At 41.3% G+C, this 24,742-nt stretch overlaps 1 protein-coding gene across 1 annotated transcript in view; it reads right to left on the reverse strand.

Annotated features, from left to right (window-relative positions):
- Positions 1-3,939: 3,939 nt before the first annotated feature.
- The window catches only part of LOC116986834 (semaphorin-3D-like), a 72,954-nt gene continuing 52,151 nt past the window's right edge, over positions 3,940-24,742 (reverse strand). The window contains exons 8-17 of the mRNA XM_033042565.1: positions 18,345-18,459; positions 18,009-18,075; positions 16,570-16,714; positions 15,162-15,384; positions 13,480-13,568; positions 12,071-12,112; positions 9,452-9,609; positions 7,256-7,320; positions 6,077-6,216; positions 3,940-5,042 (exon numbers count right to left, since the gene is read on the reverse strand). Of these exons, the coding sequence (XP_032898456.1) occupies positions 4,668-5,042; positions 6,077-6,216; positions 7,256-7,320; positions 9,452-9,609; positions 12,071-12,112; positions 13,480-13,568; positions 15,162-15,384; positions 16,570-16,714; positions 18,009-18,075; positions 18,345-18,459 (1,419 nt within the window). The 3' untranslated portion in view covers positions 3,940-4,667. The remainder of the gene's footprint in view (positions 5,043-6,076; positions 6,217-7,255; positions 7,321-9,451; positions 9,610-12,070; positions 12,113-13,479; positions 13,569-15,161; positions 15,385-16,569; positions 16,715-18,008; positions 18,076-18,344; positions 18,460-24,742) is intronic.

The following is a 24,742-nucleotide window of genomic DNA, read 5'->3' on the forward strand; positions in this document are numbered from 1 at the left end:
TATGTTGCATTCTTGTGTAGTTATAGATGACCCAACCTGATTTCTCTTGTGGAGCAATTCATTTTACATCTGTCACATTATTATTTATTATTAATTCAAATATATCATATCAAAGTAAACTAAAGTTAAATTGATGGAAGATAAAACCCCATTTTATAAAGCAACACCAAATTGGAAAAGTATTTCTAAAGCAAGTCACTTCGATATCATGTACATAGCTGATGGTGCCTCCTTTTATTCCTTCTTCTCCCTTCTCCCGACAGAAGCTTGAAAGCGCACACCACCAGACTCAGGAACATCTTCTTCTCCTTGTTATCAGGCTTATGTACAGTCCTTCGATAAACTAGGATACTGTCCAATTTAATTCTACCCCATTGCAGACATTGGACTGTCTATTCTTAGAATAAAGGGGAGGTCATTTAAGACTGAGGTGAGAAAAAACGTTTTCACCCAGAGAGTTGTGAATTTATGGAATTCCCTGCCACAGAGGGCAGTGGAGGCCAAATCACTGGATAGATTTAAGAGAGAGTTAGATAGAGCTCTAGGGGCTAGTGGAGTCAAGGGATATGTGGAGAAGGCAGGCACGGGTTATTGATAGGGGACGATCAGCCATGATCGCAATGAATGGTGATGCTGGCTCAAAGGGCCGAATGGCCTCCTCCTGCACCTATTTTCTATGTTTCTATGAAACTGGTGCACTACAATGCTGAGAATTATATGCTGCACTCTGTGTCTTGCCCTTTGCTCTACCTATTGTACATGATTTGATTTGATTGTATTTATAAAAGGTATATCCGATCTGTTTGGATAGCATACAACACAAAGCTTTTCACTGTACCTCAGTGCATGATTTAATAGTGGTCACTAAATAAACCTATATTTTATAATAATAAACCTAAACCTATATTTTTGTCAATTATTTGAGCCAATAAGCTGATGCTGCATAGTTTTTGTGTTGTTTCTCAAAGTAAATGGCCAGTCTCTTCATTTTATGACCTCCAGGTTCAAGAACAGCTTCTTTCCAGCAACATTCCACAACGTTAACCTCAGTAACTATGATCTTCTATGGACAGTGTCTTTGGTTGTGCTAACAATTTCATTTTTTGCACTATTATGGTTACCTTTTATTATGGTTATTCATTTATTGTATTTTTTTAAAATTATTTTTATTAGAAGTACGGTAAGTTACAATAATACACAACACATATGTCTTAATACATAATACATTAATAACACCGCTTCATTTTTTGAGCTTTAAGAAAAAGATAGAAGTAAAGGAAGTAAGGAGAGTGCGCAAGAGTCGCAAAGGTGCAAGAGAGTGTTGAGAAACGAAAGCCCCTTAGAAAAGAAATTAGAGAAGGAAGTAAAGAAAGAAAGTAGACCCTAGAAAAGAAGGAAAAAGAAAGGAGAAACAATCGCTCTATTATAACATTAAACTCCGCAGAAAGGGGACTACCAACCAAGTCTGTTTTTGTTGTTTTACAAATCCTGGTACCATTTATTTATTTATTTATTTATTTTTGTTTTTTAATTACTATTGCAGCTCATGCTTGTAATAGTTCCAAAAACGTAGACCACGTCTTTTGGAATTGGTCTGCTTTGCCTGCTAAGAGGAATCTCATCTCTTCCAGATGTAGTGTTTCAAACATATTTGATATCCACATTTTTATTGTTGGTGTGGGTGCATTTTTCCAGAATTTAAGTATGAGCTTTTATCCCATTATTAGCCCGTAATTGAGTAAATTCTTCTGAAACACGTTTAGTTCAGGGTTACCTTCCGATATTCCAAAAATGATCCAGTCTGGTTTTGGTACCAGTTTTATTTTGATTAATTTTGTAAAGATATCAAATATTTCATACCAGAATTTTTGGATTTTTGTACAAAAAACAAAAGAATGCGCTATGGTAGCTTCTTGACACAGACATTTATCACAGATGGGTGAGACATTAGGGAAGAGTTTATTTATTTTAGTTTTTGAATAATATAGTCTATGTAATGTTTTGAATTGGATGAGAGTATGTCGTACGTTGATCGAACATTTATGTACCTGTAGTAAGTGATTATCCCAGCTCTCTTTTGAAATTTTTATAGCTAATTCTTGTTCCCAGTCTCTTCTAATTCCATCAGTTGTGGGTATTTCTATGTTTAAGATGATGTTATATAGGTACGATATTAGATTAGCTGATTCCGCCTTTGTCTTCATTGCTTCATCCAGTAAGTCGGTAGGCATATTATGATAGTCTTTTGTATATTTTTTCAGATAATCACGAATTTGAAGATATTTAAAATATTGATTATTTTTCAAATTATATTTCAGTTGTAGTTGTTGAAATGATAGTAATTTTCCCAATTCATACAGATCTTCGAGCGTTTTGATTCCCATTCTTTCCCATTGTATAAATGATTTGTCTATAATTGATGGTTTAAACGATGGATTATTAACTATTGGTATTAAAAGAGATAGGTTTCTTAATTTTAGATTCTGTTTTATTTGTTTCCATGTTCTAATTGTGCTATGTATAATTGGATTTTTATTATAATTTTTGTTATTCAAATGTATTGGTGAGAGGAGAGTCGCTCCTATATTACACGGAGAGCAGTCCTCTCTTTCCATTACAATCCAGTCCACCTGCTGGGCAGAATTGTCCAGCAGGTGAATCATATTTTTAATATTTACTGCCCAATTATAATACATAAAATTAGGGAGCGCTAGACCCCCCAACTCTTTTAGTTTATTAAGGTGTGCTCTTTGTATTCTATGGGATTTATAATCCCATATAAAATTTGTAATGTCTGAGTCCAATTTTTTGAAAAACTTTTTTGGGACATATATAGGTATTGATTGAAATAGGTATAGGATTTGTGGTAAAAAGATCATTTTTATAGCGTTTATTCTGCCTATTAGGGACATCGGAAGTGTTTTCCAGAATTTAATCAAATTATTTAGTTTCTTAAGTAAGGGATTATAATTGGCTTTAAACATATCATGGTAGTTTCTAGTAATTTCAATTCCCAAATATTTGAATTTTTCTGTGGCTATTTTAAAGGGGAATTCCCAGAGGTGTGTTGAGTCTTTTGGTTTTATTGTATTTTTAATTATTATATAATTATCTGTGTGTTAAGCCTTAATGAGCCTGTTAAGTTACAGCAAGTAAGAATGTCATTGTTCTGTTGTTGGTACATATGACAATTAAACACTCTTGACTCTTGATTCATTTTTCTTTCCCCCTCTCCCAATCTTGAATTAATTTTCTATGCATCTGATTTACAATTCCCCTTAGATGCTTCCTAAATTACACACCAGGCCAGCACAGTGGTAGAGTTGCTGCCTTGCAGGGTCAGAGACCCGGGTTCGATCCTGACAATGGATGCTGTCTGTAGAGAGTTTTTAAGTATTTCCTGTGACTACGTGGGTTTTCTCCAGGTGCTTTGGTTTCCTTCCACATTCCAGAGACGTGCAGGTTGATAGGTTAATTGACTTTTGAAAATTGTCCGTAGGATGGAGGATAGAATTAGTGTACATGTGATTGCTGGTCAGCGCGGACTTGATGGGCCGAATGGCCTGTTTCCGCACTGTATCTCTAAAACCACTTTTGTGGAAGATTCTTTCATCTGACTGGTTGACAAACCTTGCCATTGTGTAATCCGTTCATATGTGACACAGGGCCATATAGAAAGCAAACTGCAATGAATCAGTCACCAAATCTGCACAAATTTCACTCAAAAGCCCCTAAGAGCTTGTTTGTATGTTAATTGACCCTCTGTAAATTTCTCCTGATGAATAGGGAGTGAATACCAAAGATGGATAACATAGAGCTGGTGTGAACGGGTGATCGATGGTTGGCGTGGTCTCAGTGGGCTGAAGGGCCTGTTTCTATGCTATATCTCTAAACTAAACTAAATTCCGCTTGTCATTTCAGCAAATTGCAGTACATTACATATTTTTTGCCACTGGCAATGCATTCTGTTCATTTCCATTCTGTCAAATCGTACATTAGAAATGTTATTTGTAGCGCAGATGGAACATAGTTTTCAAACACCATGCGTTCTAAGATTAATAGACCAAAATGGACTTCATTACATATTGCACAATGAGATCCATTTACCAGAAGACTCAAGAGGTTTGAGAAGTCTTCAAAAATTTAATTCCCAAGCTACATTATAAAATTGCCTACATCTTAATATTTCCTTTCATAGCAATTTTCCTTTAAGAAACATAATCCTCTTAAATGGAGGCCACACAATATAATATCTCTTACTACATTTTTCAACCTGTGTGTTAATACATCATCCTGGGACACTTGTTGAAGTTCACACCATGCCACAACGTGTCGGAGGAACTCAGTAGGTCAGGTAGCATCTCTGGGGAGAAGGGTCCTGACCTGAAACCCTGAAGATTATTCAATGAAACATGCACAGGAAACCTTCCAATTTTATGACTGGATAGAGTCATAGAGTCACAGAGTGAGTCACGGAGTAATGGAAATATATATAGTCATAGAGCCATGGACACTACGGCTCGATTACAGGCACCCTCAGTTCCTTGTGTGTCCATTCCACACGATGCTAGAGTGTGTATACATTTCTTTGATACAGTGACAGTTATACGGGCACTGTTGTATCTCCATGAAAAAGGACCACAAAGCATCCGGTATCTCTCCGCCCTCTAATACCGTTTGAACTCCTGTGCTTTTCTCCATTTGGCCGCAGTCTTGCTACTTTGTCCACGTTTCCCTGTACGCCACACTTGCTGGCAATATTCGCTCACAGTGATGTCCGGTTGATTCAGAAGCTGCAGGAAGTCCTTGTAACGTATCCTTGTCCTGTTCCTGGTGTCTTTGCCCTTTCCGTCGCTGTGCGATTTCGGTTTTGGCGGGGTGGCCATGAAGTCACTCAGAATGACATTGAGGTGAAACTTGGTAATGACTTGGGTGAAGGTGTTCTCTACGGCTCGGCAGTAGTAAATCCCAGCATCGTCCCCCCGCAAATCACGGAGGAGAAGCCCCAGCCTGGTTTTGATGATTCTGGAACTATATTTTATCTATAATAAAAATGAGACTAGTTTAGTTTGTTATTGTCACATGATGAAAAGTGAAAAGCTTTTTGTTGTGTACCATCCAGTCAGCAAAAACACTATACATGGTTACAATCAAGCCATCCACAGTGTACAGATACAGGATAAAGGGAATAACATTTAGTGCAAGACAAAGTACAGTAAAGTCCAATTAAAGATATTCCGAGAGTCTTCAATGAGGTAGATGGTAGTTCAAGACTACTCTCTAAGCAGCTCTACCCCTGCGCCACTGAGCCACCCTATTATCTTCCTGTGACAAGTTGCCATGATAGTATAATACTAGCTTCAGAGGAGATGAGAGAAAATATATATTTTCGTATTGATAATCTGGTCCAAAATTAGAGGGCACAGGTTTACGGTGAGGAGGGAAAGGTTGAAATAAGACCTCATGAGCAGGTTTTATCACACAATATGGCTGGGTAAATGGAACGAGATGCCAGAGGAAGTAGGTGAAAGAGGTGAGTGAAATAATAATATTTAAAAAACATTTGGATTAAGTACATGGATAGGAAAGGCTTAGAAGGATGTGGACCAAATGAATGCAAATGGGACTAGCTCAGAGGGACACCTTGGTCATCATGGATGTTGGGCTGAAGAGCTTGTTTCTCCAAGTTGCTTTGGTTCCATGTCTCCATGCCTCCGTCCCCATGTCTCTGTGTCCCCATGTCTCCATGTCCCCATATTCCCATGTCCCCATCTCCCCATATCCCCATCTCCCCATGTCCCCATATCTCTGTGTCCCCATCTCCCCTTGTCCCCATATCCCCGTGTCCCCATGTCTCTGTGTCCCCATCTCCCCATGTCCCCATATCTCTGTGTCCCCATCTCCCCATGTCCCCATGTCCCCGTGTCCCCATGTCTCTGTGTCCCCATGTCCCCATGTCACCAGGGCTCCATGACTATAACTCCATGTCTCTGTCCAATTATAATATTGGAAGGTTTTAATTCATTTTTCATTGAATGATCTTCAGGCTTTGGAATGCAGCGTTCAGACTAATTACCTCCTCCTGCTGACTATCGAACGATCGCTGAACCGACCAAACCACCGACGTTTGTTGTGACCTGGGACTGCACTCCAGGAAAGTGGAGTTGCGCTGAACGCCAAAAATCAACTTCTTCTCAGCCAGCACCTTGGTTGCATCTGCGGGGCAGGGAATTTGAATGTTAACATTTGGAAAGCAAAAGTATTGTAATCGTTTCCTACGGGCAAACTTTGAAGAAGGTAGAATGAATTCAATGATAAATGATTTCCATGAACCGGGTCATGAAATGTGAACAGCTGCCATAAAATCCTCTCACGCTCTGATGTTCCTAAATATTAGCTTTTGCAAGGAATGTTTTAACTGATTCCACACCAAAGCAAGACGTGCCCCAGTATAATCACAGCCTGTCAAACCCCAGTTATGCTTCCTGATGAAATAAAGTTCACCTGTCAAATAACTGCACGCATCATTTATTACCTGCAAGTGCACTGTAGTTGTTTAAAATTATACAGATGTTTTTAAAAACGTAATCAAAAGGATTGAAAGTAAAACACAATTCCTAACTAAAAGCCAAGACCATTTCCGGTGATGATGAAAAAGGGAAAATTCGGGCCAAAATAGAATTTATTGTCGAGAACTTGGATAGGTGACGTTTCGGGTCAGGACCCTTCTTTAGACATTATTGAAAAGATGGTTTGACCAACAGTGCATGAGCATAATTTAGTTTAGTTTAGTTTACAGATATAGCGCGGAAACAGGCCCTTCGGCCCGCCAAGTCCGCACCGACCAGCGCTCACCGTATATTGACACTATCCTGCATTCACTAGGGACAAATTACATTGATATAAAGCCAATTAGTCTGCAAACCTGTATGTCTTTGGAGTGTGAGAGGAAAACGAAGATCTCAGAGAAAACCCACGCGGTCACGGGGAGAACGTACAAACTCCGTACAGACAGCACCCGAAGTCGAGATTGAACACAGGTCTCTGGCACTGAAAGCGCTGTAAGGCAGCAACTCTACCGCTGCGCCACCGTGTCGCCCCAATTTATGATCCTTCATGCCAAATGGTTTAGGTACGAACGTGTCATCTATGCTAAAGGAAGATCATTGCCATCAAAAACAACTAAAGCATCACCATCACTCATAAACATCTAGGCGTAATGAAGCAATTGCTGAATTTAACTTGATCCACTCACAGTCCTCTTGATCCCAACACTGCATTGTTGGATCTCCTGTCTTTACATCTTGACGTCGGGTTTGTCTAACAGAAGAACAGAGAATTAATCTTTGGTTTTAAACAACAGAAAACCAGACCAATAGAGAGGCAGAACTTGGAAAAGCTCTTGTGGAGACAGGAGTAGGAGGGCAGTCTTCAGTTCCCAGGCTTACACCTCTAGTCATACGCTTGGAAGTGATGGCATGGAGTTTAGTTTTTAGTTTAGAGATACAGGTTCTTTGGCCCCCTGAGTCCACACCGACCAGCGATCGCCCATACACTAGTTCTATCCTACACATGCGGGATAATTTACTAAAGCCAATTAAGCTACAAACCTGCACGTCTTTGGACTGTGGGAGGAATCCGGAGCACCTGGAGAAAACCCAAGCAGTCACAGGGGAGAACGTACAAACTCTGAACAGACCCATAGTCGGGATCGAACCCGGGTTTCTGTTGCTGTAAGGCTGCAGGGCTACCGCTGCGCCGCTGTGCTGCCCCGACTATGGCATGATCACAGCAAGGGAGATGCTATGCATTTGTTCTTCACTTCATTTTGGCAGGCAGATTGGCCACTAGTGTGTTGGTGAGTAGCAGAATCTGGAAGAATCAGTGGTAATGTGAAAAGAATAAAATTGGACAATTGAAGGATTAGGGTGATAGTTGGTTGGCAAGGAGTTGCTCGTCTGGCAGGTCAGTTTCCTAACGGTGTGACTCTGACTTTACTTTCACTTTATAAATCGACTCCATATCAAGGGGGAAAAAAGCTGATGCCAGCATCTGATAAATTCTTGGTCAATTCAATTGTCAAATGTCTTACTTGGACACTGAAAGGAAGGAAGCCGGATTATTTTAGACAGCTTCTTTTCTTTGTTAATGTATTTAAATCTATAGTTAGCATCTGTCCATCTGCGAGAGATGATGGTGCAGCTTTGACGTTGTCCTGTTTGGAAAGGAAAATGTTTCATCTGCTGTAGCTGACATTTATTGAGGAGCGGGTAATTTTTCTCTCATGGAAAGGTTGCCACATCAGAGAGACACAAGGAACTGCAGATGCTGGTTTTCAGAAAGAAGACACAATAAATCAGGCAGCATCTCTGGAGAACAGGGATAGGTGACGTTTTGTGTCGGGGCCCTTCTTAATTCTGAAATGTCATCTATCCATGCCCCTCTCAGATGCTGTCTGACCCACTCAGTTACTCCGGTACTTTGTGTTTTGTTTTATTTCGTAAACAAGCACCTGCAGTTCCTTATGTCCCCAAGGAAGGTCAGATGTTTAAGCCAAAGCATTGTGATGCTTGAGTTGGCTGGACAATTTCAGCTGGCATTGTGCGACCCACCAAAATAACAGAAATTATCAGATGCGCAGAGTGTCGCCTGAAAAATGCTTCGTAAAGAGAAGACAATGATGGTTCTCTCTGGAGCCCTAACCAACTTTCTCACCATCCCTTCTTTGCAGTTTAGATTGGTGGTACAGCGGTGCAACGGCAGACTTGCCCGCTTTGCAGCACCCGAGACCCAGCTTTGATCCCGTCTACGGGTACTCTCTGCACGAAGTTTGTACGTTCTCCCCGTGGCTGCAAGGGTTTTCTCTGGGTGCTCCGGTTTCCTCGCACACTCCAAAGATGTGCAGGTTTGTAGGTCATTTGGCCTCCGTAAATTGCGGCTAGTGTGTAGAATGGAACGAGTGTACGAGAATCGCTGATCGGCGTGGACTCGGTGGGCCGAAGTTGCCTATTTGCACGCTGTCTCTCTAAACCAAACTAAGATTTCCAGCATTTATGTCTTTTTCTTTTGATCTCAGTGGCCCAGGTGAGTGGTGGGGGCTGGAGGGGAATGAGAATGGAAAGCATTCTCCATCGCCACTATACATTCTAGTGCACGCGTATTCCCCTGGTCTGTGTCTGTGTCAGATTTTGAACGTTCAAAAGGAATGGATTCATAATTTGTCTGTAATCACACAGCAAATGCAGTCTGCATGAATTCTTGTCGGCTGTAGCTGCTCATAAATCTTCTTACTTTACAAACTCACTGCTTCCCATTCTACTTTATCACAATCAGTATCAACAATTCAGAGAATAAAACTTCCACAATTACTTAAAAGAAGGTGCAGAAAAGTTCATCTGGAAAACTACAAAGAGAATTCATGGTTCAAAACAGAGTTTGATTGATCCCTCACCTTCTCAGTGCTGGCACATATTGGCAACAGGCAGTTCCATTCCATGCACAGTAGGGATCTCTGGCAAGGCAACATTCAGAGCAAGTTGCTCCATATGCACCACACCTCTGCAGAGCCAGCTGCACGACACCATCCTTCGACCCAATGTAAATCTGCTTCTACAAGCAACACGGAAAATGCATGTGAAAAGTGTTCATACTACCAACAACTAGAGAGCAGCCCTAAGCTACTATCTACATCATTGGAGACCCCAAGACTATCTTTGATCAGACTTTACTGGACTTTATCTTGCACTAAACGTTATTCACGATATTCCCTTTATCCTGTATGTGTACACTGTGGATGGCTTGATTGTAATCACGTATTGTCTTTCTGCTGACTGGTTAGCACGCAACAAAAGTTTTTCTCTGTACCACGGTACACGTGACAATAAATTAAATTCAATCTAAACTCAAATTCAGCTTCTTCCCTACAACCACCAGGCTATTAAACACGACAACCAAATATATATATTATGTATTATATAAAGATTTTAAGTTCTATAACTTTTTGATTGATTATTAAAGTGTTTACAGAGTATTATGTGAACATATTCTGTTTTGCTGCTGTGGTGAGAATTTCATTGTTCTGTTTGGGGGCATATGAAAATGAAACAATCTTGACTTGTGTGTAGAAAGGAACTGCAGATGCTGGTTTATACTGAAGATAGACACAGAATGCTGGAGTAGCTCAGCGGGTCAGGCAGCATCTCTGGAGAAAAAGGATGAGTGACATTTCCGGTCGGGATCCTTCTTCAGACTGAAATTAGAGGGGAGGGAACTGAAGATGTGTATAAGTTCTGTTAAAGGACATCTGTCAATCAGGGCACGCTGTGTAAAAATAAATAATCTTTAGAAACTTTCTGTGAAATAACTCCTTAGCTCTGGGGCGGCACAGTGGCGCAGCGGGTGAGTTGCTGCCTTACAGCACCAGAGTCCCTGGTTCGATCCTGACTATGGGTGCTGTACGTACGGAGTTTGTACGTTCTCTCTGCAACAGCTTGGGTTTTCTCCGGGTTCTCCGGTTTCCTCCCACATTCCAAAGACATACAGGTTTGTAGGTTAATTGGCTTTGGTAAAAGTGTAACGTCCCTATTGTGTAGGATAGTGCGAGTGTACGGAGGTTGCTAGTCGGCGCAGACTCGGTGGGCAGAAGGGCCTTCTTGCGTATGGCACAAACAAATAGATCAAATAGAACAAGTTGACTTACAACTTTAGGCTGTGCACGCAATACGCAAGAAGAAGCAGAAGGGCCTGTTACCGTGCTATATCACTATACTAAACTAAAAAGTGTGTAGGTACTGCTAGTTTGCAGGGTGATTGCTGGTCGACGTGGACCAAAAGGGGCTGTTTCAGTTGCATCTCTAAAGTTTAAAGTCTAAAGCTTTGAATTTTTTAAATCATCCCATGCCTTGTATGGAAACACCAGATGATTCCACCAGGGGTCACCAGTCTGTAACCTAGAGTGGAAACTGGTTGCATCATTAGAGTCAAACCTTCAAGTTTGTTGGTTAATTGACCTCTGAAAATTGTCCCTAGTGTGCAGGATAGAACTAGTGTAAGGGCCTGTTTCCATGCTGTATCTATAAAAACTTAAAAAAACAAAAAAATGAAAATGACATTTAATCAGCTTAGCTCCATTATCTTATTTTTAGTTTTTAAGAGAAACAACATTGAAACAGGCCCTTACACTTCGGCCCATCGAGTCTGCACTGACCAATGATCACCGACGCACTAGTTCTGTCCTGCACACTAGGGGTAATTTACAGAGGCCAATTAACCTACAAACCTGCAGTTCTTTGGGATGTGGGAGGAAAACAGGGCACCCAGAGGAAACACACGCGGTCACAGGGAGAAGGTACAAACTCATACGCACGTGGTCAGGATCGAACCCGGTCTCTGGCACTATAAGGCAGCATCTCTACCACTACGCCACTGTGCTGCCTCTTAATTTCCTCCTTTTGGTTCTTCCTTTCTAACTTTATCAGGTAGAGAAAGTCTTTTCCCAGCCCTCTGCAGGTGCCAGTCATGAATCAGTTACTTGTAGTGAATAACATGATGAATCCAAATAACTCCTGAGGCTACATTTCGAACTTTGGATGAGCAAAATGTACTTTTCCAGCAGCTCTCTGGAAATATTTCTAATCGTGTTTTGCCAACTATGTAAAAAATCTGTGCTTTTTTTTGTGGACATCAAGTTGCAGGTAATTTAATTCACATGTTTTATTGTTTAAACTTCAGTAATCTTTTGTACTAAAATTAATAATCTGAAATTGAATAGACTATAAATTAAAATTCTAAAAGTTTGAAAATCGTTTAAAAACATTTTAGAGGTACCGTCTCAAAAAAAACTACTGGCAAAAACTGTTGATTTATGTGCACTAAATTCACGTATAATGACAGTTTTTACAGAGATGACAATAAAAATATTGTTATGACAATAAAACATTCTTGACTCTTGAGCTAGTAAAACACAATGAGAAACATTTCCTCTTGGCACAGGGGGAAATATATTTTGCACATCCAAGCACAATTCGGTTCCATAGATGGAGATATGTCGAGTTATATTTAGTTTGCTTACCTGCTTTGAAGAAAGTTCCATTGTCAACACTGGAGTTGACGCCTAATAAAATATAAACATTGCAAGTTATTGTATTTTAATAACTCGTTAAAAGAACAAACAAAGTTCCACAAACTTGAAATAAAGCAACAAATTGTGCGGCAATTAATTCAATGATTGTTTTTTGACAATGGTATTCAAATGCTGTGAATGCTGTAAACTGTTTAATTAATAGCTTCAACATTAATAATATTGCTGGTAGATTGCCAGGATTCAAGGGTCTGAGCTACAGAAAGAGGTTGAGTTGGCTGGGTCTCTATTCCTTGAGTGCAGGAGGATGAGGTGTGATCTTATAGAGGTGTATAAAATCATGAGAGTAATAGATCGGGTAGATGCACAGAATATCTTGTCCATAGTAGGGGAATCGAGAACCAGAGGACACAGGTTTAAGGTGAAGGGGGAGAGATTTAATAGGAATATGAGGGGTAACATTTTCACACAAAGGATGGTGGGTGTGTGGAACCTGCCAGAGGAGTAAGTTGAAGCAGGGACCCAGTTTCCTTCCTGGAATATATAAAGTTCTATCGCATCGTATCGACTATTGCAACTTTTACGAACCAATTAGACAGGTACATGGATAGGGCTGGTTTAGAGGGATATGGGCCAAACACAGGCAGGTGGGGCTAGAGTAGATGGGACGTGTTAGTCGGTGTGGCCAAGTTGGGCTGAAGGGCCTCTTTCCATGTCGTATGACCATATGACTATAACTCTAAATATAGAAATTAAATTGATGATTTGTTCCTTCTGCATTGTTAGGTCAGTTTGGTATTAGTATGAATTCTGTGGCCTGAAATCAATGTGCAGGGAATGGAGGAATATTGATCACAGGTGGCCAGATGAGGTTAGTTTAACTTGGCATCATGTTTGACACAGACATCAGCAGTAGGAGCAGTATTGTATTGTATTGTATTGAAGGTGCTGTTCCTGTGTTGTACTATTCTATGTTCTATGTAATATGTACAATGCATGCTCGTCATGTGTTTCCATATTTTGGAAGAATTCTACCTATTAATGGAGAGAAAAAGCTTTTGTTAATACTATATAATTAACATGGATACCTTAAATAATGCTTATAAGTTCATAAGTTGTAGGAGCAGAATTAGGCCATTCGGCCCATCATCCACTCTGCCATTCAGTCATGGCTGATCTATTTTCACTCCCAACTGCATTCTCTTGTCTTCTCCCCATAATCACTGACACACTTACTAATAATAACAATATGCTGTAAATATCGAGTTACATAAACATGCTAGTAGATTACATTAATTGAGATGGGGAATTCTCACTCGTTAACTCAATTTCAGTCACATCAAAATCTCTTGCTAATCAAATTATAAAATCTCTTGCTAATCAAAGATAATATTCCATACCTCAAACACTTGCAATTCTTCCAATACAATTCCTTCTGCATTCAAATTGTCCTTGGTAATACACAAAGCTTTTATTACTGTCCCAACATCTGCAAACACATGAAGGGCATGCACTGTGCATATTACATAGAACTTAGAGCATAGAACAACAGTAAGGCACAGGAAGAGGCTCTTCAGCACACAATGTCTATATCGAGCATGATACCAATCTAAACAAATCTCTTCTGCCTGCCTGTGATCTTTGTCATGCACATCCACATGCTATCTGAAAGTCTCTCAAATGCCACTGTGGTATCTACCACCAACACCACCACCAGTAACATGTTCCCAGCACCCACCACCCTCTGTTAAAAATATGCCCTGCACATCTTTAAACTTTGCCCCATCACCTTGAACCTGTGCCCCCAGTCTTTGACATTTCCACCCTGGGAAAAAGATCCCTACTGTTTACTCTAATTAAGCCTCTGATCATTTTTATAGACTTCTTATCTGGACATCCACTCAACCTCTGGTATTCCAGAGAAAACAATCCAAGTTTGTCCAACCTCTCCTTGTAGCTAATACCCTCTAATCCACGCTGCATTCGTGTAAACCCCATCGGCACTCTTCCCAAAGCCTCCACATCTTTCCTGTAATGGGGCGACCAGAACGTTATGCAAACTCCAAACGAGGCCGAACCAAAGTCATATAAAGCTGCAATGTGACTTCCTGATTCTTACACTCAATGTTCCTGTATCGTATATGCAGGTAACCCTTGTAATAATGGACTAAAGGGGGGGGGGGGGGGGAATGGTGTTGATTATTGCCGATTGTCCACTGTAACCGAGTAAGTCAAGTCAAGTCAAGTTTATTCGTCACATACACATACGAGATGTGCAATGAAATGAAAAGTGGCGATGCTCGCGGACTTTGTGCAAAAAGACAAACAAACAAACAACCAAACAAACTACAAACAGAATCACATATTCCTTTACATATTGAATATTGTGGGCGGAAGGAAAAAAGGTTCAGTAAAGTTAGTCCCTGGTGAGATAGGAGTTTACAGTCCGAATGGCCTCTGGGAAGAAACTCCGTCTCAACCTCTCCGTTCTCACAGCATGGCAACGGAGGCGTTTGCCTGACCGTAGCAGCTGGAACAGTCCGTTGCAGGGGTGGAAGGGGTCTCCCAACAACAAGGAGGGTAAATATGTACAGTATTGAAAATAAACATACACTAAACAAGACACACAATAAACAGGAAAGCCCACAAAGTACATAACGCTACCATCTACCTTATTGGAGACCCATGTCTATTATTTAATTGAACTTTATCTTGCACTAAACATTGTTCTCTTTATCCTGTACTAAACGTTATTCACTTTATCCTGTATCTGTACACGGTTTGATTGCAATCATGTATAGTCTTTCCGCTGAACAGATAGCACGCAAAAAAAAAAGCTTTATACTGCACCTCGGTACACGTGACAATAAACTAAACTAGACTGAACTAATACTTTAAACACAGACTGAGACAAGATTTGCTCCAACCATCTAGCGGCCACTAACTCGGCCCTGAGTTCCTGATGCGAACGGATGCCGCGGTTGCAACAGATTTTGTCCTCTGTAGCAGTTATAAAGAGGTTTGTAACAATGAGAATAGACTTATTTTGAATGATTTTCATTGGAAATGAAAGCTTGCGTACCTGTGCCCAAGAATAGAACTGCATAGTGTCTATCCTTGGCCTTGACCCGGTCAACCACAAGCTGGGTGATTCTGTAACCAGCGTTCACTTGGATAAAAACCGGGCTCTTGTTTATGGGGTACACAGCCTTGTACATCAATGGGTGGCTCTTAATGAAGCTGATGACATCATCTGAAAAATCCTTGGTCGACTCAATTGTGGCGTCAAATGCTTTACTGGGACACTGAAAGGGAGCAAGAGGCAATACTTTACACATGTGTTTAAACCACACTACATTTGTTGAGAAGGTGGGTTATTTTTCCACAATGGAAAGGTTACTACATTGGGGGTGGCACAGAGGTGCAGCGGTAGAGTTGCTGCCTCACAGTGACTACGGGCTGCAGTCTGCACGGGGTTTGTACATTCACCCTGTGACCACGTGGGTTTTCTCCAGGTGCTTTGTTTCCTCCAACATCCGAAAGACACACAGGATAAGTTTGCACCCCCTTGCTTCTTTCCAAAACATGATAGCCTTCCAGTGTAAAGCATCTGCAAATGAATATTGCCCACTCATATGCTCATATGAGAGTCCTGCTCATATGAGAGGGGAATAGATAGGGTGACAGCACAAAGTATTTTTCCCAGGGTAAGGGAATCGAGAACCAAAGGACGTAGGTTTAAATTGAGAGGGACAAGATGGGCAATAGTTTCACAAGGTGGGTAATTACAGATTCAGAGATTGGGCCATCAACAGGTACATTACTGTTTAAGAAGGAACTGCAGATGCTGGAAAATCGAAGGTGGACAAAAGTGCTGGAGAAACTCAGCGGGTGCAGCAGCATCTATGGAGCGAAGGAAATAGGCAACGTTTCGGCCCGAAACGTTGCCTATTTCCTTCGCTCCATAGATGCTGCTGCACCCGCTGAGTTTCTCCAGCACTTTTGTCGACCAACAGGTACATTACTGTTGTTTCTCTCTCCACAGATGCTGCCTGTCCTACTGAGTATTTCAAGCATTTCCTGTTTTTATTTTAAATTTAGTTTCTAAGTTGTCTCTATTTTTAGAGATACAGCATGGAAACAGTCCCTTCCACCCACATCAACCACTCACACAAGTTCCATGTCATCCCACTCTCTCTTCCGCTCCCAACACGACTGAGGGCGGTTTACAGAGGCCAATTAACGATTGTCTTTGGGATGTGGGAGGAAACCAGAGCACCCGGAGGAAACCCATGTGGCTACAAGGAGAACGTGCAAACTCCATACAGAGAGCACCCAAGGTCAGGATCAAACCCAGGCCTCTGGTGTTGTGAGTTTGCGACTTTAGCAGATGCATAACAATGCCACCTTAGTTGTGGCTGGGTATTTTTGTTTTTAGAACATAACCAGTATGCTATCCAATCCCTGCATTAATGAGTGACTGTACTCACCGTACCAGGTCTGGGGTAAGGAATCTTCCCCTGGTATTCCATCCAGTGGTGGTCAGGGCTGTCCTGATGTGTGAAAGGTCCATTAAATGCAGCTTGAATGTCAGCTAGGCTGTACACACAAACTGCAGAGCCACTGAAAACAGAACTGGGAGGGGAAAAAAAGCTCTTAAAACATAATTCAAGGAACTGCAGATGCTTGTTTACAAAAAAAGACACAAATTGCTGGAGCAACTCAGCGGGTCAGGCAACATCTCTGGAGAACATGGGTACACGACGTTTTGGGTTGAGACCCTTCTTCAGACTCTGGAACTTTGGTCTGCAGATGGGTCCAATTCCAAAACATTGTCTGTCCATTTTATTTGTAAGCCAGCATCTACAGTTCCTTGTGTCTTCATTTCTGGAGAACACGGACATTTACAAAAGGGTCTCGACCTGAGACGTCACCTATCCATGTTCTCCAGAGATGCTGTTTAACCATTTGTGTTACTCCAGCACTTTGTGTCTTTTTTATGTGCAATTGCTACCGACAAAGTCAACCAAGTTTTCAAAGACAATTTGATAGTTGTCACTATCTACATTAATATTCTTTAGTTTAGTTTAGTTCAGAGATACAATGTGGAAACAGGTCCTTCGGCCCACCGAGTCTGCACTGACCAGCGATCCCCTTACATTAGTTCAATCCTACACACTAGGGACAATTTCCAATCTTTGCCGATGCCAATTAATCAACACACTTGTATGTCTTGAGTATAAGAGTGTGGGAGCACCCGGGGAAAACCCACATGGAGAGAACAGACAAACTCCATGCCGACAGCACCAGTAGTCAGGATCGAAACTGGGTCTATGGCGCTGTACAGCAGCAACTCTACTGCTGTGCCATTGGGCCACCCTAAATTCTGTTAGAATTTTCCAGTATCAAAAGAAACACCGGATAAATGATGTTGTCGGATAGGCTGGGGACTTTTTTCTTTGGAGCCTTAATGTGACGTCATTGTGACCTTAGTGAGGTGTATAAGATCATGAGGGACATGGAATGCTCAGTCTTCTTCCCCAGGGTAGAGGGTTCTAAAACTAGAGGGCATAGGCATGGTGAGAGGGGAGAGATTTACGAGGGACCTCAGAGGCAACATTTCCACAATAGGAAGGTACAGAAGTGGGTACAATTATGACTTTTAAAAGTCATTTGGGAAGATATATGGATAGGGACATTTTAGAGTGCTAACTATGATTAGCCATCTTGGTCAGCATGGTAAAGTGGGCCGAAGGGGCTGGTTCCATGCTGTATACTTCTAAGTATTGAAACCATAGAAAGTGAACAATTTAAAAATAAAATTCTATCTTTTAAATTCAGTATTTATGGTATGTTTAGCAAATGTTTATGGTAAACCAAACTGCATCAGTCTTGATCGGAATGGCAATGCATCAACATGAATGGTTACCTGGAGGATGTGAAGATTCCATAAAACACAGGCAGTTTGTCGATGGTGTTGAACAGATAAACATCCTCTTTGTAAAGACAAGACAACACAAAATAAAAACCTTTGTCCAAAACATCAGTCATAACGAAACCGGGATAAACTGTTCAATTTTGCTCAACATGTATTTGCTAAAATCAAATTAATTCCATGCCTCATTATTTTTGCATAAAACATGACAGTGGAGTTTACATGATTGGATATGTTAAAGTATGTTGTTTAAACGATGTTTGAATTAACTTTTAAAGTTAACGCTGCCTTTTATTTTCATGGTTCCGACAGAAAATGACCATTACTTACGCAGTTCGTCGAAGTGTGTCTGATAACCATCGAGCCCAGGCACAGAACAGATCAGACGGGCTTTCAGAAAGGTGGTCCACTTGTTGATCAAACTCCTCTGGCCTCCCATGTCTTTCTGCAAAGGTTTAGCTCGTGTTATTGAGGAAGAACAATGACGTCAAGTTATCGGGAGGGATGGATAATCCATCGCCAACCACAATTCACACCCAGCTCATGCAGAAACGTTCCTGTAACAGTGATGCCTCACAGTGAGTGGGTAAGCGAGAGTTGGTGGTGCTGACGGGACTCTGCAGAAAGCTAGGACATGGCTGGTGTGTGATGGGTGGGAAAAGGGAAGTGTCAGGAGTTGAGAGTGTTTTATTGTCATATGTCCCGAAATGGAGCAACGGAATTCTTACTTGCAGCAGCACAACAGATATGTAAACATATTACTCTGTAAACACTGTAATAAACGGCTGAAAAAGTTCAGTCAAAACCATGCAAACAATAGTAGTGCAAAAACAAAACTGTGCCCAAAGTTTATACAGTTTGGAGCAAAGATCATCCGCTCTAAGATCTTTGGTTTGGAGCCTATTTGTAGTTTGTAGTGATTAATAGCCTGATGGTTGAAGGGAAGAAGCTGTTCCTGAACCTGGATGTTACAGTTTTCAGGCTCCTATACCTTCTTCCCGATGGCTGCAATGAAATGCGAGTATGGCCAGGGTGGAGTGGGTTTCTGATGATGCTGGCTGCCTTACTAAGGCGGCGACTCCAGAAGATCACTTTGATGTTGGTGAGGTCAGTACATGTGATGGACTGCAGCAGGATAACTAGGATATTCTCATGTTTTATTTAATTCCAATGGACATCTTTCTTTTCCAGCTTTCGCCCCCCTACTCCACCAGTCTGAAGAAGGGTCCCGGCCTGAAATATCACGTCCATTCCTGTCCACAGATGCTGCCTGACCCTCTGAGTTCCTCCAACACTTTGTGTTTTTAAAGGTCAGTAAAAAGTGTTTGTGGGAGTGTGGGACTTACCTGGTACTCACCTACCATGCCACAATGCAGGTCATTTGGTATATCGGATTCATGCCAGCTCCAAACAGACCAATCCCATCTATCTCTCCCCTCCTCACTTGGCATCTCGTTCAGCATGAACATCGTGGGCTGAATGACCTAATACTGTGCTGTACTGTTCTATGTTCTCCCCTTTTGATTACTAGCTTGGAAAGTTCATGGATGACAATCTATAAACTTCTAAAAATCAGGCTGTAAGATTTTGACAGAAGAACATTAGTAAAAAACGACTGTTCACATTATTAAAGATAACGTTGAGGCAGTGGGTTGAAAAATTAATTAAAACATTTCTTGAGAATATCTGAACAATAATATTCTCCATCAATCTAATCTGGGAACTTGTCACTCTATTTATTATCAATTTGCATGAAGGAATGAAAAATTGCGTACGCAGGAATTAAGAAATATTGAATAAAAGTGGAGGAATGTTTTGACACTTGGAGAATTAGAAATAGTAGAAAATACTCAGGGGTCCAATGTCAGGACCTTTTCTCTGATGGCACCAGTGAAAGGAAATGTTGGCAGGGTTGCCTGTCCCATCGCCCCAAGACACAACAACGCAGCCAGCATTCCTTATCCCAATTCTCATCTACTCGAGAATCTAGCTGGCTCAGTTATAGCTGCAACTTGCCAAAAAAAAACATTGGACTTTCTTTAACGATAGATAACACGGATAATTTGATAGACAGTAATGTAAAATCGGATTAGCTTTCATAAATCAACTGTACATTAGACTTGTCTGAAGAGACTGGACGGAATGATTTTTGATTAAAAATAGGACGCAACAAGTTTTATTATCTAGAATTCACTACATGGAAGAATAGTGAAAATTGGGGCAATTAGGTCATTCAGAGTTGGAGAGGCAGTTTACAGGGCTTCACGGGCCAAGAATCAAGACCTAATAGTCATATGTACCAGTTACAGAAGAATGGAATTCTTTATGAAAAGAGCAGATATGGAACCGAATTAATTATTCTACAGAGAGCTAGCATGAACCTTATGGACAATCTTATGGGCAAACCATATGAAGCTTATGGCCTGTCACAGGCCATAACTGATTTATGATTCTGTTTTGCAAGAATTTACATTTTACAGCAGGAAAGTTGGGCAAGAAGCTGGCGAACTGTGGCTAGTGATTAGAGTACATTTGGACAGTACCCAGGCCAAACAAAGGCATGGAATCATTATTTTGACATCTATCATTGACCTTCCCTGTGGTTGTGGAGATCCCCATACCATTTCTGGCTCTGTAACATTGAATAGTGAAAGTCGACGTGAGAATTGGTTGCTCTCCAGTTTCCAAGTATGTCAAGTAGGCGCCTTGTACAAACAGTCAGCTCAGTGCAATTGGGGCTTGTAATAACTGAAACGCAATCCACCCGCACACAGTGAGATCAGAAATTAATGTCAAGTTACTAATTCACATCAGAACTAAGACATCTCAAACCAAAAATTAAACACTTAATCCTGATGTAATTATAAAAAAGATATTGACCAATTCTCCACAGTTGGCATATCTATAATTTATGTGTACAGTAATCCCTTGCAATAACGGATCTCTATGTAGCAGATTTCTCCCCTTCCCTTTTCCAGAGAAGTCAATCACACTGGACTATGGCAGGAAATTTGGAGCACAGAAAGGAAAATTAATTTTCATTCGCAACAGATTTGATTTTCTGGAAAATGGAGGAATTTAAATCTCTTCAGACTTTTTTCAAATTAGACTCACTTGGCCACCACACTTGATGTTGAGCTCTGCAGTTCTGATTCAAAGTATTCTCCATGGACTTGTAAATGTAACAATCTAGGCTGACACTCCAATGCACATCTGAGAAGTCTCCGTAATGTTGAAGGTGCTGGAGTCGAACTTCAGTGCAATTGGTGCCATATAACTGTCTTCTGAACATCAGTCCACCTCCAACGTTTATTCCATTGACTTTAATCAAATGAACTCTGGAGGTGGAGGAGTTGGTTTTGGGGTGATATTTTTGGGCGGACCGACTGACAATGAACATCTGCACAGTTGCCCTGCAAATAAGATGCCAAGTGAAGGAGCCAAGTACTCATACAGGAGGCTGCAAAAGGTCTGATGGCGCTTCTGTGAAAAGCAAGCGAGTGATCTGAGGTGTCCCCAACAGCATAAAATAGCAGATTACTTGAGAAAAGTGTCATGGAGCTGCCCAGCACAGAAGAAGACACAATGTGCTGGAGTAACTCAGCGGGTCAGGCTGCATCTGTGGGGAATATGGATGGGTGACGTTTCTGGTTAGTGCCCTTCTTCAATCAGCACCGAAACAGATTCTTCAGCCCACTTTGTCCTTGCCATCCAGGTTGGCATCAAAGATAGACCAAAATGCTGGAGTAACAGCGGGACAAGCAGCATCTCTGGAGAGAAACTTCTCGACCCTAAACATCACCCATTCCTTCTCTCCAGAGATGCTGCCTGTCCCACTGAGTTACTCCAGCATTTTGTGTCTATCTTCGGTGTAAACCAGCATCCGCAGTTCCTTCCTACACATCCGGGTTGGCTATGCCACAGTGCCACACACACACACACATATATATATATATATATTTATTATACACACACACAAATGTCTTTTAAAAGTCCTATCCACTCTACACTCTACAGTTTCCTCTGGCAGTTCTCCAAGTAGGAAAATAACTCCCCACTTGCACCCACTTTCCTTGACTCTTCAATCCATAAATTTTAATATTTGGAGAGGTGCCCGTGTAGGGCCTGTTCCTGTGCTGTATTGTCCTATGTTAGGCCTAGATAGACTGGATGTGGAGAGGACGTTTCCATTAGTGGGAGTCTAGGATCAGAGGGGACAGCCTCAGAATGGAAGGACGTACCTTTATGCCCCTGTCCCACTTAGGAAACCTGAACGGAAACCTCTGGAGATTTTGCGCCCCACCCAAGGTTTCTGTGCGGTTCCCGGAGGTTTTTGTCAGTCTCCCTACCTGCTTCCACTACCTGCAACCTCCGGCAACCACCTGCAACCTCCAGGAACCGCACAGAAACCGCACGGAAACCTTGGGTGGGGCGCAAAGTCTCCAGAGCTTTCCGTTCAGGTTTCCTAAGTGGGACAGGGGCATTAGAATGGGGTGGTGAATGTATGGAATTCATTGTCATATCATTCTTGATTAGTAAGATGTCAAAGGTTTATGGGGAGAAGGCAGGAGAATGGGGTTAAGAGGGAAAACATAGATCAGCCGTGTTTGAATGGTGGAGTAGACTCGATGGGCCGAATGGTCTAATTCTGCTCCGATGTCTTCTGATCTCATGTCCTAATTGTCAAACTAGTGAGGTTGACCTTAGCTGTTCCAATCGAGAGCAATTAAAGACATTAAAAAGCAAGTTCAATTGACCACAATTATCCAGGACAGGCAGAAATGCTTAGCCATTATAAAATGAGTTTTATGACATTTTGCAGGTCAAGCACTTGGTGCTCCAGTGTTTGAACAAGGACAGGATCCTGCCTGTTTCACCGAGGCTCTGCAAGGTTGCACTGACATGTGGAAACGCTTTAAAACTTCACAAATAACTTACATGGAATGCCAATGACCCTTCACGAGCCTCCGGTGCGGTTCCAAGTTTAGTCCATAAATCTATTCAATATTCCTATCTACTTGTCCATGACAAAGTACTGAAACAATATTTCACTCTCAGAAGTACCACAGTTATTGCAGCTTCTAAAGTACAGCGGACTTCCAAGGAATGAGGCAGCAAGGGGGAGGATAAAGATTTTGTGTTTAACATTTAGGTTGGCTTTGGATTCTGATGTTGTCCTTAACCTGTGGATATGTTTTCATTTCTCTGAACACCTTATGAATAGAAATGAGCATAATTCACCAAGGAACAATTACTGCACTGTTTGAAAGTTTGTTGCAGGATTGGCAAACTAGTGAGGTTGATCCTAATTGCTCTCTCTGAAATTAATGAATAATATTAGAAAGCAAATTCACTTTAGCACCATAGTCATACAGAATGGAAACGGGCCCGACTCCTTTATACTGACCTGATCTAAGCTTGTGCTTATTGACCATATTTGGTCCATATCCCTATAAGCCTTTCCTATCCATGTACATATAATAAATGTCTTTGAGATGTTGTTAATATCCCTACCTCTCCTACCCCTTTCTGGTAGCTCATTGCATACTGTATACCCACCACCCTCTGTATGAAAAGGTTGCCCCTTAGTTTCTCATTAAACCTTTCCCCTCTCACCTTAAAACTATGCCCTTTAGTACTTGATTCCCATACTCTGGATACTCTGTGTATTCACCCCCATCTATCCCCCTTTTATACACATCTGGAAGATCACCCTCATCCTCCTGAGCTTCAAGGAATAAAGTCCTAGCCTGCCCAACCTCACGCTGTAGCTCAGCCCTTCGAGTCCTCATAAATCTTCCCTGCACTCGTTCCAATTTAAGCGCGGTTACAACCGTAAAATGAGACACAAGGGGAAATCTACTGTTTTTAGAGAGAACATCTTAGACTTAAAATTTTGAAAATGCTTTGTGACCACCAGGCCTTGGAACAGCTTCTACCAGACGACCATCAGGCGTTTGAACACCACACAACACTATCCTCGACTATGCACTTCTACGGCCATTCTTTGGTTGCACTAAAGACTACTAATGCCTTTTGTAGTTATTAACTTTTTGAACTTTAGTTTATTGTTTGTTGTCTATGTGTATTGTGTTTACGGGCTTGTTAAGCTGCTGCAAGTAAGAATGTCCTTGTTCTGTCGTCGGCACGTATGGCGATTAAACTCTCTTGAATCTTGTGCAGAGTATTGAATCCAAGATGTTACAACTTCATGGGGGGAGTGGAGATGGAGGGAGAGGGGGCATTGACGTCTAACCTGCAGCTGTCCTTCCTAAACTAGTAGTCCATCAATTTTTAAACCCGTTGGTTAAAAAGATGACACAAAGTGCTGGTGTAACTCAACAGGTCAGGCAGCATCTCTGGAGAACATGAATAGGTGACATTTTGGTTCGGGACCCTTCTCCACATCACTGTTGTCGGTTTCTATAGGCCACCTTCAGCTATCAGCTGCACCTTACCATCTTTAATGGAGCTTTTATCCGGGTTGAACTTTAATGAAATTGTCCTTATTGGTGACCTAAACTGGAACTGGCTGCTACCAGCATCAGATGATTTTAAAGCATTTTGTGATTCGTTTAATTTCTTTCAGATTGTTGACAGTCCTACTAGACCTAATCTGAAATGTCCGGAAAAATCTTCGTTAATTGATCTTATCTTAACTAATGTTCCTCATAAATATTCTGCTGCTTCTGTTTTTGCAAATGACATCAGTGACCACTGTGTCATTG

Source organism: Amblyraja radiata, chromosome 24, assembly GCF_010909765.2.
Source record: "Amblyraja radiata isolate CabotCenter1 chromosome 24, sAmbRad1.1.pri, whole genome shotgun sequence".
NCBI classification, from domain to species: domain Eukaryota; kingdom Metazoa; phylum Chordata; class Chondrichthyes; order Rajiformes; family Rajidae; genus Amblyraja; species Amblyraja radiata.